The 13428-nt window shown below is 38.2% G+C and overlaps 1 protein-coding gene across 4 annotated transcripts in view; it reads right to left on the bottom strand.

Annotated features, from left to right (window-relative positions):
• Positions 1-412: 412 nt before the first annotated feature.
• LOC144691335 (ribose-phosphate pyrophosphokinase 2) overlaps positions 413-13428 on the bottom strand; it is a 31579-nt gene continuing 18563 nt past the window's right edge. Inside the window, exons 2-7 of one of the 4 annotated variants that reach the window (XM_078559339.1) lie at positions 11375-11558; positions 4840-4938; positions 3239-3363; positions 2697-2870; positions 1088-1247; positions 413-999 (exon numbers count right to left, since the gene is read on the bottom strand). In XM_078559339.1, the coding sequence (XP_078415465.1) occupies positions 907-999; positions 1088-1247; positions 2697-2870; positions 3239-3363; positions 4840-4938; positions 11375-11558 (835 nt within the window). In that variant the 3' untranslated portion in view covers positions 413-906. Of the gene's footprint in view, positions 1000-1087; positions 1248-2696; positions 2871-3238; positions 3364-4264; positions 4665-4839; positions 4939-6981; positions 7086-11374; positions 11559-13428 lie in introns of those variants that run through there. The other 3 variants (XM_078559342.1, XM_078559340.1, XM_078559341.1) reach the window with 3 other exon arrangements.

The following is a 13428-nucleotide window of genomic DNA, read 5'->3' as shown; positions in this document are numbered from 1 at the left end:
GAACTCAGCAGCTGCCTCTCCCCTAATGGGACCAGCGCTCAATTTAAATCAACACCCAGTTGATCAAAAACAGATGTACTTTTGAAATTGTAAACATGAGACTGGACTTGTGTTTTGAACTTTAACATGAAGCTGCTGCACTAAAGAATTTAATTCTTATATTGCTTCTTCTGCTAACTTCTGCACATCTGCTCAATTGGTTTTTGGACAAAAATAGCAAGTTATTGCAGCGAGCTATTTTTTCTGCAGAGAAATCATTTTATTTAAGCCACTCAACACATCGCAATTTGGCTGCAAGTTATCTGCTTTCACACTTCAAAATTGCATTGGTACTGGAATTCATTTATTAATCAACTTGCAAGTTTATTGACCAGTTTCCTCTGTTGTGGTAGAATGCAAATAGTCAACTAGATTTGAATGTCCAAATCAGTTTTAATAGCTTGTGGAATGTCTGTTGATAATTATTAGTACTGTGTCATATCCCAAATATTTTCCAAACATTTGTTTCCCATAAAAAGCAGTATTTAACAGGCTTGTGCGCTGGTGTAGAAAAGCCACATAGCCAGTAACAAGTTTGAGATTTCATAGAAATTCACTTCTCAAAATCTTACATTTCTAAAAGTACAAAAACAAAGGACAACTCTGCTGTCCTTTCCACAACGCATTATTCTTCCCCAGAAACAAAGTGATATGAGAAATAAAATCCAGTCCACGACATTTAAAATAGTTAATGTTTTCATGCTTTCAAATATGAATGTAATTTTTTCCAGTTTGGTACAGTCGATGGGCCCTTTCAAGCTAGGTGTGGTTAACTTCAGTATTCCAGTAAATGATGATGGGTTCCTCAGAATGCAGCAGAGCAGTGTTCAGACCAGAACAAAGCAGCAAAGCTGAAATCTAATCGCCTTACAGCGGAACATGGCTGAACAGATATGACACAGATTCTCCATTGTGGGTCCTGCGTATTGCCTCAGCGAGGATCATGGAGATATCAATCACCTGAAAGGTAAGACGACAGGCTAAGTGTCTGTGTATTCAATAAAATACTCATTCCTTCAAAATAAATCCAAACAAAGAACAGATTTACCCGAACTTTTGGGCAAATCTTCATTTTTTCTTCTTGTGGAATGGTGTTTGTTACAACAATAGCTTCAAAAGCCGCATTGTTTATTCGACTAATGGCAGGGCCAGAGAAGATACCATGAGTAAGGATAGCATAAACTTTGGTAGCACCAGCACACAGCAATCTGAACAAAAAAACACACAAGAGACTAAATACTATAGTAACTATACATTTAAGATACTGCAAATGTATTTTCTTCAAGCAAAAATCATCTTTAAACATCTATGAGGTTTAACAAGCCGATTTAAACGTAATGGTTTAGTGACATTTCTCTATGGGTTTGTCACCAGGTATCATACCAGAGGTCATCAGTATAGGTGAAGAAAAGCATTCGAGACATTTGCCAAAGTCAGTGTTGCCTGAATGTAGCTATTTAAAAATGTAACAATATGGAATGGTTGCAATAAACACTTTTGACTCTTACATTTTGGTTTTAGACACAAAATAATAACTTGAGAATCCTTTAAACTCTCACACACAATAACTAGGCAGTCCACATTCACCCAAGGCATATCTTCTAAAGGAAACATTCCAATTTTTGCAATAGCCACATCATTGAGGCCAGAGCTAAAAATAAAAACAGAAAATGCTGGAAATACACAGCAAAAAGGTCACAAGGTCCAAAACATTAACTCTGTTTCTTTCTTTGCAGATGCTGTCTGACCAGCTGAGCAGTTCCAACATGTTCTGCTTTTCTTTCAGATTGGCAGCATCTGCAATATTTTATTTTTGTAACAGAAACCTGAGCTTTGCTGGAAGGAACTTATATGGTCAGATAGGCCCTACAGTATTGAAAATATGGCCACATGAACAGCGCACAGTACTCTCCTGTTCTGATAGATTTCCCTTGGTAAAGTGAGTAAGCAACTTGGTGTACGACGTGAATTCAGCCTTTCTGGTTCCAGGCAAAGTATGCCATCTCCTGTAAGCTGAACTGCAAAGTTCTGAGACTGCCTCCCTGGTGAATTAAATGGAGGACGCAGGTCTCAAGAAATGCCCAAGTAACTTAAGGCAGGATTTATACTCTATTCTACTTAGTCAAGAATGGGTCGATACAAATGTATTCACCGCTATGCTGTCCCATGGAGCTATCCTTCAACTTCTCATCCTGTACGTAAGAATTTTCAGAGGAATGCCCATCCTAAGAGGAGTAACTTTTAAAGTGTGAAAGAAGTAAAATACAACAATTAAATGCATATGGAAAAAATGTAACCCAAAAATAGTGCTAGCTCACGCTCATTTGGCTAACAGCTAAACACACATTTTCCAAAAAAAAAGCTCATTTTCAAAAACCTAAAAGAATTGGAAAATTCACCCATTGTGAGTGCACTCTGCTCAAAAAAAGCGCATTACAAAATATATGAACAAACATGTTATGTAGGGTAGTCAAACCCTTATTCTTAAGTCCTTGTTGAAGCATGCACAGCTTCATGCAATTCAAGGGAACAGCAAACAGAAAGTCTTCTCTGGGTGTTCCAAACCTTCCCTTCCCCCAATGGTGTACACATGTAAAACCAGAAGGCATCATTAGAAAAACTGCCCTTCAGGGACAATTTTGCTCACATTTACTTACTTGTCAGCAGCATGACATATGGTTCCACATGTGTCCGCCATGTCATCCACAAGAATGGCCACTCTATCTTTAACATCGCCAACGAGCACCATTCTATCCACCTCATTTGCCTTCTTTCTTTCTTTGTGGATCAGTGCAAATTCAACATTCAACCTATCAGCAATTGATGTCACCCTGGAGCAAAAACCACAAACAACTGCATTATAATATACCAGTAATCACGAACTGCAACTCATGTCAAGAGTTAATAGTTTTCTTAGCTGAAATAATATTAACATTACCCAAATGAACCTGCGAGGCATGTGGTGTGAATTTGGAAAGTTATTTTTGTATTCATAATTGACAACTGCACCAAATACAATCCCTCTTTTAGCATTTGCTTTCGCAATTTGACTCTTGCTTCAGTAAAATTTGAACAATAGTAATTAAAGTGCAATTTTATCTTCAACTGGCAATAGCATGTTGTATTAATTCTACTTTCACAATACAAGCAGAGCAATCAGACCATGCAAATTGTGTATTAATCTGATTAATCAACTCACCTTTTAGCTCCACCAGCATCTGGAGAGACAATTATGGAATTCCTCCATTCTGGAATATTCTCCTTTATCCACTGCAGTACTGCTGGCTCTGCATACAAGTTATCCACGGGTATATCAAAGAAACCCTGACAGATGAAAATTAAAGCTATCAGTTTTTGTAAAAAGGCTAAATGTACAGTATTCTTAGCTCCAATGATATTTTTGCAACAGCACATTGAGTAAATTTGCTATGAATGTGATCTTCCTGCCCACTGAACCTTTCACTAAAATCTTTAGGTTTTGTTTTTCATCAATTAGCAGCAAGAACAATTTTGTGAAAAGCTGATTATGTTAGCCAACATTCGTTGTTACAATCTCAAATTCTTCAATAATACTTACTCAAAGTGCTGGTGCAGATCGATATTTAACCACATGAACGATGTAAATGACTTTGCAAAAAGTTGATTGCAACTATTCGAGTCAGAAACAATTTAATTTAAGGTGGATTGAACAAAAATATTTAATCCAAGTTAAAAATGGAAAGTCACACAACACTTCGTTGCTGTCATTAGCATGAATACATGTATAAACAGATATAATAGATATGGTAAATGCAATCAGCAAGTACCTGTAGTTCTACAGCTTAATCAAATACATTGAGGATTTCTTTATTCAAATTTGTCACCCTTTTAATGCCTAAAATCTGAAAGTGCTTGAGTCAATGTAAAAAAGAACAAGCTGAGTAGAACTTGATTAATCACCAAAATTTGCTGTTAGAAATAAGATCAGACTAATTCTGCCACCTACACAAAGTCTACATAATCTCCCAACAGCAGCATATTAGTCAGCACGATTTAAAGTTTAAAAATTCAGTTCAGTGCCTCATCACTTCATCCTCCCATCATGTTCACTACAAATTTCAGGTCAATTATGGGTGCACAGGCAGGCATTCATTAAAGGAATACTCTAGGGAAGGCTCTCAATTCATTGTTATGCAAAACGTCTGCCAGGTCTCCATGTTTATAAGAAGGACAGATTGACACCTACCTCTGCAATCTTTTTTTCTCTCATCAATAGCCACATATCTTGATCTGTACCATCACAGGAATCATCCCACGCTGATCTGAGGTATACCATGATGCCCAACGACGCGATAGTGAAGTTGAATCCCTGCTCCTCCAGGTACCGGACTAAAATAAAACCCCAATACACTAATCTCAGCAGAAAGTCCAGCTATCATTTTCACAAGACTCTAATGGGAATGGACTAATCTGCTGGCAGAGCAGCACATTAAAAGACAAAACTTCATCCTAATTTAGCACCCGTCAGCAACATCCCTCGAGTATTCCTTTAAGAACTGTTAAATATACAGTTTTATTTGCCCAAGAACAGAAAGGCTTTTTTGTGCAGCGAACAACTCTTGCAGCTTTCTATTGACTGTATGAAATGAACAAATTGTGCAGTTAAATAACACAAGCATGACCAAGAAGGTTTTATATACTGGATCTTGCAAAATCTTTGGAGAAACATCACCCAACAAAAGATATCTTGACTTGGTCACATATTTAACAAGAGGTCTGGTACTATTACTTGACTAAAATGGTGCAATATTTTGCTCTAACCTGTATCTGTGAGGCATGCAAATCCATGGTGATGATGTGATCTGCTCCAGCAACTGACAGCATATTGGCCACAAGCTTAGCTGAAATCGGGGCACGACTCTAAAAGAAGACAGATGCGAGTCAGATCTCCAACTGCACAAATGCACGATTTCAGCCCAGATAATGTTCCAACCTACCCCTTCCCCCACCCTACCCCCACTAGGGCTATCTGTACCTTGCTCGTCCTGCTTTCTACCCTTAATGTCACCTATTAGCATATTCCTTAGATAATATCACCACCTTCAACACCTTTGTCCTTTTGTCTATGACATCTTTTGGTTATCTCCACCTATCACTGGCCCTCTATCCAGATCTACCTGTCCCACCCTCCCTTAAACCAGCTTATATTTCACCTCTTTTCTATTTTTCTTTAGTTCTGTTAATGAGTCATACGGACTCGAAACGCTAACGGTGTTCCTCTCCGCAGATGATGCCAGACCTGCTGAGTTTTTCCAGGTATTTTTATTTCTGTTTTGGATTTCCAGCATCGGCAGTTTTTTGCTTTTATCTTAATGTTCCAACCTGACAGCATTCTACAGGGGCTGATTGATTGTCCTGTAATAAATCAAGTTGGAGCTACATTGAATTTAATGGAAATTCAAATTAGTGTGACACAATTTCCTGGAATGTGTTATCCCACCTTGGGGCTTTAGTGCACTCAGTCTGAATTATCTTGTCACCTGTATCTAACCTCAAAAGTACTTTATGTCAATGCAAACTTGGCACAATTCCTTTATAGCAATACATTTTCAAACCAGCTTGATTGAGAAGGCATGACAGCATCATTACTTGAACTAAAATCATTGAGGGAAAATTGCTGCTACAATCACAAGCTCTGAAACTTGGAACATAGGAGGAGACGACCAAGAGTAGCTTGCTCTGCCATTCAATATGATCATGGCTGATCATCACTTCAACGCCTCCCCCCGCCCCAACACACTATCCCCATATTCCACTGGCATTTAGAAATCTGTCACTCTCTGCTTTAAACATACTCAATTGCAAAGCTCCACAGCCCTCTGGGGTATAGAATTCCAAAGATTCACAACCCTTTGAGTAAAATAAAATTGTCCTCATCTCAATTATAAGTGGTTTTTAAAAAAAATTGTGTTCCCTGGTTCTAGACTCCCCAACCAGGGGAAATATAAAAAAATATAAAAATACCAATTTATCATCTTTCCAGACTGCCGACTCCAAAAACGTAAAATAATTAGGTTTCTTCTCCTGAAGAAAGTATCAATTTTCACCATCAATTTTTGCTAGCAGGCCATGTGACACAGACAGCCAATTTGATGCATCAGTTCTGGGAGAGACTTAATTTCAGTCGCTATTAACAGAGTTGGAATGTTTTAACTTTTTTCACATGAGCGATTCTATCGAGCTACCCAATAGAAACAGAACAATAGGAAAATCCTAATCAAAGTACATGACCCCATGATGTACCATATAAAATTCTGAAACTTGTTGCCAATGTGCCTATTTTGCTCTCCTGCTTTTTTATGTGAATTGTTATGTCCATCAATGCTAGCACTGGGAAATGGAATGTTGCCGAATTTTGACCTCAGCTTTGGCCATTTTGAGGTTAAGCGCACCAGTTATGTGCAGAATAAAGCTAACTCTGCTCAGCAATGTAACTCAAGCCCAACTTCACAATAATTCACATTTGTCACCACTGTCCCGTATGCAAGGCCAAGCTTTGAGCTAATGTGTGTCAATTAGGAGCACTCGTGTTATGACTCATGCTCATGAGGAACTGACATGCTTAATTGAGTGAATTAAATCGGATATGGTACAGATTTGTAAACAGACTTTAGAATTTAGAAATCCCAATTAAAATATTATAGTTGAAACTTAATAAATGTAGCACTATAGTGTGATTGTGCTAGTATTGGCTCAAAATTCAGTTAAACATCAGTAATACTTAAAAATGGCAATAGACAGGCAGAACAATTGACCTCAAGTATTTCTGACTTGTTAGCAAAGAATGAAATCCTTTTGCAGCATTTCACTATTCTTTTAGGTAGAATTTAGTCTTAACTTCTGCCTGTTTCACGAAGGGCGATAGGTGACTTAATTAGAGCAAATAAAAATGTAACATCTAACCTGATTTTAGCCCAGTTATGCATCTGTTGAAAAACATTTGAAGTTAGTTTACCCTGCATCTCATTTGGACATCCTGGTCTTGTCAACAAGCCTAGTACAAAGGTTTCTTGTCAATGGCTACTATTAAGTAAGCTGAAAAACATTTTTAAAAAAATATTACAGCAGACCAATTGTATGTGATATCAAAGAGCCATTTTATTCTATTTTAGAAATAAATTAGATGCCTGAGCTATTTAATTAACTGACTAAGATTAATTCGATTCATGTATTTCAGAAAATACCAAAACTGTTCAACGTCACTTATTGTAAATGTTGGTTGGCGGAATTCATAAAACTAAAAACCATGGAAACAAATTTTAATCATCAGTCGAATGGCAGCATCTCTTTTGTAAGTGGCAGTAGTTAATACATTTGAACAATTTCTTCCAAAAGTTATTTATTGAGAGCTTGGAGGTGTACCATTGCAATTATCAGATTATTAATAAAATCATATGTTCACTTGCATTATTAGGGTACTTTTTTCTCACAATATGCCTCATGCAAGCCAGCAAGAGAAAAATCTGATTGTTCAAAATTAGAAAATATGTCTACCCTATACTGATGCAAAATACAATCTTTTAGAAAAATCACCAATACACCATAGGATGCACCTCACTATTTTCTGTCAAAACATTTTATATTTAAATGCATAAATCTAAATACTATGACTTTATGATGCCAATCCTAATAAATGAACACAATGCATGAATTTAAACTTTACTGTTTAAAATTTTCATTGCCAATAATTAATGTTATTTGCATTAGGCATTAATAGAACAAATGATTTCAAAATATCCAGCGAGTTAATAATTCATAAACTAGAGTTGCTACATTTTGAAGGACATTAAATCAACCAATCGTCTTAACTCAATCAATCTCACAGTGAAACGTTAACTAAAGCTAGATCAGCTTTGCTAGTTCTATCAAATGGAGGAGGTCATGTCCAAAATATAAACAAGACAATTCGTCTGTGGTCTGCAAATGGACCTTTTGTTAAAATCCCACTCCAATTCCTATAATCTGGCACTGCCTATCAGCTCATGAAATATTTCAGATTCTGAAACTTTGGCTACTTTAATCAATTATTAAAAAAAATCTTTGACTGGCAATGTAGTTAAGCATTTATGTCAGCCCCCCATTGATATTATGAAAATAAATATTAGCCAGCCACAATCAGTGATATAAACATTTGAGCCAAGCTTATTTCAGGAGTTTAGAGTGGGCACATGAAAACATGTGGCTTGTAAGATTCCCCTATTGACTAACAGTGAAAACAAACTTTTCTTTCTTAAATAAAAAGAGCCAACAATTTTAAGCCCAGAGGCATCATTATGTGATGGCAATAACCTACATGAGGTTTACTTTAGTTTTACTTTTCACTTCCAGGTTACATCCTCCTTTTTCTTGAGGATAAACAAGAGGCCTCTCTAGATGTGATAGTTTCTCAATGGAACCACCATTAAATTCAATTCAAGGAAAACTTTCCTGGTCAGACACTCAAAGTGATAGATATTGATAGTACTAGAGATGCTAACATTTTCAAAAAATGTTTGCTGCAATTTTATTTAATTCAGCATGGTTCAGGATGAATGTGCAAAATCAAATTTTACACCATTACTTTAATTTGTCAGATCAATTGTAAATTTTAAATCTGAGATTGGTCGAATTTTGTTATCCAGAGGTTTCAAGGGTGTGAAGCAAAGGCAGATGTATGAAGTTAGGTCGCAGATTAGCAATGATCACACTGAATGGCAGAACAGGATTGAGGAGCTAAATGGCCCGTTCTTCCTATCCGTATTCAGAAAGTCAATTATTTTCATCACCATTCTGAGATAGTGGGATCAGCCAACAGTAGAATCATCTCTACTTTCACATACCACAGGAGTTAGGCCAATGAGTGGAACGGAAAGGGGGAAAAAAGTGGTCACTTTAAATGCTTAAAAAAAAAATGACAAGCATAGCCCCAAACCCATGAAGAATGCACTGGTTACTCAGGCTAGGGAGTGACAATTGAAATGTAGTAGTTCGTCACCAGAACGCACCAGTAGAATTGAGAGAGCAGCAATGGTGAACAGTGGAGCAATTCAGAGGTAACTGGACGGGGAGATTTTAATTACAGAGTTTAAGAGCATTTATTACTGGGTGAAAGGAAAGACAATGTGTATATTGGATTTACCATCAGAATAGGCTCACAAAGTGTGAAATGCAGTCAACTAGCGAGGAAACTGTTTCCCATTACCCAAAACCAGGCATCCAAATGCAAAGAATCTGATATATAGCTGACTGCAATCTCACAAATGTTCTGACTAGTCAATCATCAAAGAGAAGCTTTACATGAAACTGAGCACAACAGCAGGCCTAATCACGCTAACAGGAGGACCGTACATTGGTTTCTCCCTTCTTTCCCACAATCCATTAGAAATTGTCAAATTGGAATAAACTATGACCCGTCTTGCAGCAGATTATCTATAAGATCAGAAGCAGAATGAACATCCTACAAACTGTGAGCAGTTTGTTCAATAAATACCATTTGAGAATAGAAATAAATTCTCCCTTTTTTAGGTTTGGGGAGGGGAGGTGGGGGGGAGAGAGAGGACGAGTGGGAATCATGGTCAAGACGAAGTCACCAAGATTTGACAATGAAAATTATTACTTTCTAAGCTTATTGGTCCCACTTCCCTGACCCTTGAATACATAATCAAACAAATAGCTCCTCATTTCATCCAAACCAATTCTCCTAAAAATTGGGAATGCTAACTCAAATGTAAAGGATTGGACTTTGACAGAAGCAGCCATGGTGATGCCCTCTCTCACCTGTAGGCCATCTTCTTTCGAACTATGGCCTAACTACACCAAAGACTATAGTTGCATCAGATATTTGCCTGAAGCTGATGACCTACAAGCAAACTTTACATCAATCTTAGAAGATACATAGGACAGGTGAAAGACTTTGAGCTTCATGTCATACTGATTGAAGAACAGGGTGGTTTCAGTGATGTTGCTTAAAATTTCTAGACTTTAGGACCAGCAATTAGAAGAATAAGTAGTTAGATTGAGACTTCCCAAACTCATTTCATGCAGTATTACAGAATTTCGTCTCATCAGCCAGAGCTGGATCTGGTACCAGATCCCTGAGGTGAATGTCTGGATTTAAACACAGTCTTTTTCTTTTCAGGTAAATTAGTATCTATTACTCATGGTATACCTACTTCACAATATTAACTGAGCCAATCTTTCTTGAAAGAATATTTCATAGAATCAATTAAGCTGACTCTTGGTTTTCTCACCACCCCCAATGAGGAAACATCATACCTTACGCAGTTTCCAACTTTCTTTCTGGGAAAAATATTTTGCCCCTATTCACTGGGGATCTGCTTCCAGTAAAGACTTGCACTTTTCAAGTCTTCAATCCTTACCCACCCCACAACCCCACAAGATATTACCACCTAACAGTTGCATCAGCTAACCATGTGATCAAATAGAGCTACAGTGCATGCAAACAACAGGGTGCAAGACAGTGAAAGCAAAGGGCTGGTGTGCAAATATTGATTCACTTATTGACTGTAGAGCAGACCAACATCAGAAATACCATGATAACAACTGACATTGTACAAAAATGAAAGTGATAAACATTTCTAATGAATTAGCCAACAGTGCTCTGGTGCATTTATTTGTATCTATCTTAAGGGATTGTTGTCAACTTGTGAAAAGCCTTAGGATTTTTTCATCAAAGGTGCTCTACAAATAGAAACTCTCATTTATTGTCATAAGAAAATTGAATGGAAAATGTTGACAGAAAAGCAATGACCAAACATCCTAACAAGAAACAAAATTTGAGGTGAATGGCATAGACCACAGAATATTTTTAATATATAGGTTGCCGAAAATAAAATATTCTATATGTTCCACCCATCCTCTTTCAATATAAAACTGTCTCCATTTGGTTAACAGAACTGCTAAATGGGACTATAAAAGAATCCTTTTGAGGCTATCTTTTTTAAGAATGACAGATTTAAAAGAATCAATTCTATTTGAGACTTTCAATCTCAATAGTAGAATATTCCCGAAATAAAGCAATAGGGATCTAAGAGTTTTCATACCTCAAAATTATAAGCTGAAAAACATAACACACACAGTTAATAGAATTTCAAGATTTCTCCCTGTAACATATCTTCATTTATACCTCAAAACAGCCAAACATCATTGTCCATAAATTAAACAAACCTCAACTGACCATACTTACTGTTGTTCTATTACATATTTGCTTTATGAATCATACTACATTTACCAGTCTCCATTCATCTCTCCCCAATCCAACAAGATGAAAAAAAAATGAGCAGAAACTCAACATTACCTTGTCCTTCTTGTCTTGTCTAGCATAAGGAAAACAAGGAATAACTGCAGTGACTCGAGATGATGATGCAAATTTGCAGGCATTTATCATGATCAACAGCTCTATCAAATTATCATTGATTTCCCCACAGCCACTTTGGATGATGTACACATCTTCTCCTCGCACACTCTCCCCAATTTCCACACTGCAAAACAAAAACAAATGGCAAGCCATAATTTTTAGAAAGTTCCTTAGAGAGAGAAATTCAAAACACCATTTCAGATTCCTAAGAGGTACCATTACGAGTGCAAGGTTTTATCAGATAGTTACGTTTTAAACTGAATCCTTTTGGTCAGGAAAAGGGAGCACGTGACCTCCTACTAGTTCTGCCCAGTGACAAGCCAATGTGACCTGGCTGTCGTGGGGACCTGGAACCCAGGTCAAGTCTAATTTAAACCTAAGTGCCATCTTTCACAATTAAAAACACACACAAGAGAGTGTTTGTGCCCCAGAGAGAGAGAGAAAGAAAGGCGGGTGGGGGGGACGAAACAGCAGGGAATCGGAGGGAAAACTCTCTGCTGGTTGGAGTCATACCTAGCACAAAGGAAGATGGTTGTGGTTGTTGGAGGTCAATCATCTCAGTTTCAGGACATCATTGCAGAAGTTCTTCAGGGTAGTGCCTTGGCCCAACCATCTTCAGCTGCTTGATCGATGACCTTCCTTCCACCATAAGGTCAGAAGTGGGGATATTCGCTGATGATTGCACAACGTTCAGCACCATTCACGACTCCTCAGATACTGAAGCAGTCCAAATTCAAATGCAGCAAAACCTGGACAATATCCAGGCTTGGACTGACAAGTGGCAAGTAACATTCGTGCCACACAAGTGCCAGGCAATGACCATCTCCAACAAGAGGGAATCTAACCATCGCCGCTTGATGTTCAATGGCATTACCATGACTGAATCCCCCACGATCAACATCTTGGGGGTTACCATTGACCAGAAACTGAACTGGACTAGCCATATAAATACTGTGGCTACAAGAACAGGTCAGGGGCTAGGAATCATGTGATGAGTAACTCACCACCTGATTCCCAAAGCCTGTCCATCTTCTATATGGCACAAGTCAGGAGTGTGATACAGTGCTCTACACTTGCCTGGATGAGTGCAGCTCTCACAAAACTCAAGAAGCTTGACACTGTACAGGACAAAGCAGACCGCTTGATTGGCACCACATCCACAAACATTCACTCCCTCTACCACCAACGCACAGTAGCAGCAGTGTGTATCATTTATAAGATGCACTGCAGGGATTCACGAAGGTCCCTTAGAGAGCACTTTCTAAACGCACGACCACTACCATCTAGAAGGACAAGGGCAGCAGACAGATGGGAACACCACCACCTGGAAGTTCCCCTCCAAGCCACTCACCATCCTGACTTGGAAACATATCGCCGTTGCTTCACTGTCACTGGGTCAAAATCCTGGAACTCGCTTCCTAGCAGCACTGTGGGTGTACCTACACCACATGGACTGCAATGGTTCAAGAAGGCAGCTCACCACCACCTTCTCAAGGGCAACTAGGAATGGGCAATAAATGCTGGCCTGGTTGGCGAAGCCCACACCCCAATAATGGGGGGGGGGGGGGGGGGAGTGGTGAAGTCACCGCTAGAACAAGCTTTGGTGCTGGAAGTCGGTTTTTCAAAAGACTGACAGAATTGACTTTTGACACACACTGGACATTATAACTCGGCAAAATGGGTGAAATGAGCCTGTGTGAACTTTGGACTAATTCCTGCAAAGAGTTCAATTCCGCAGAGAGTGAGGTGTAATATATAAATGCAGCCTGGGGGTTTTCAGTCACATTAGAAAGTTAAGAGGGTTATCTTTTCTGTAGTTTAGTGTATCAGTTACCTACTAGGTGTTGTTGCTTTTAGTGAGTTTGTTGCAGTAAAAGTCTTGAAATGTGAAATGTTGTCATGTGATCCTTTGAGTCGGTCACTGGGAATTTTAATGCTTTTTTAACAAATCAGTCTCTACAGGGATCGTAACAGGAAAAAACAAGGTAGCTTAT

Source organism: Cetorhinus maximus, chromosome 16 (genome assembly GCF_964194155.1).
Source record: "Cetorhinus maximus chromosome 16, sCetMax3.hap1.1, whole genome shotgun sequence".
NCBI classification, from domain to species: Eukaryota; Metazoa; Chordata; class Chondrichthyes; order Lamniformes; family Cetorhinidae; genus Cetorhinus; species Cetorhinus maximus.
The sequence above is the reverse complement of the archived record's forward strand: the minus strand, read 5'-3'. Positions and strand labels throughout refer to the sequence as shown.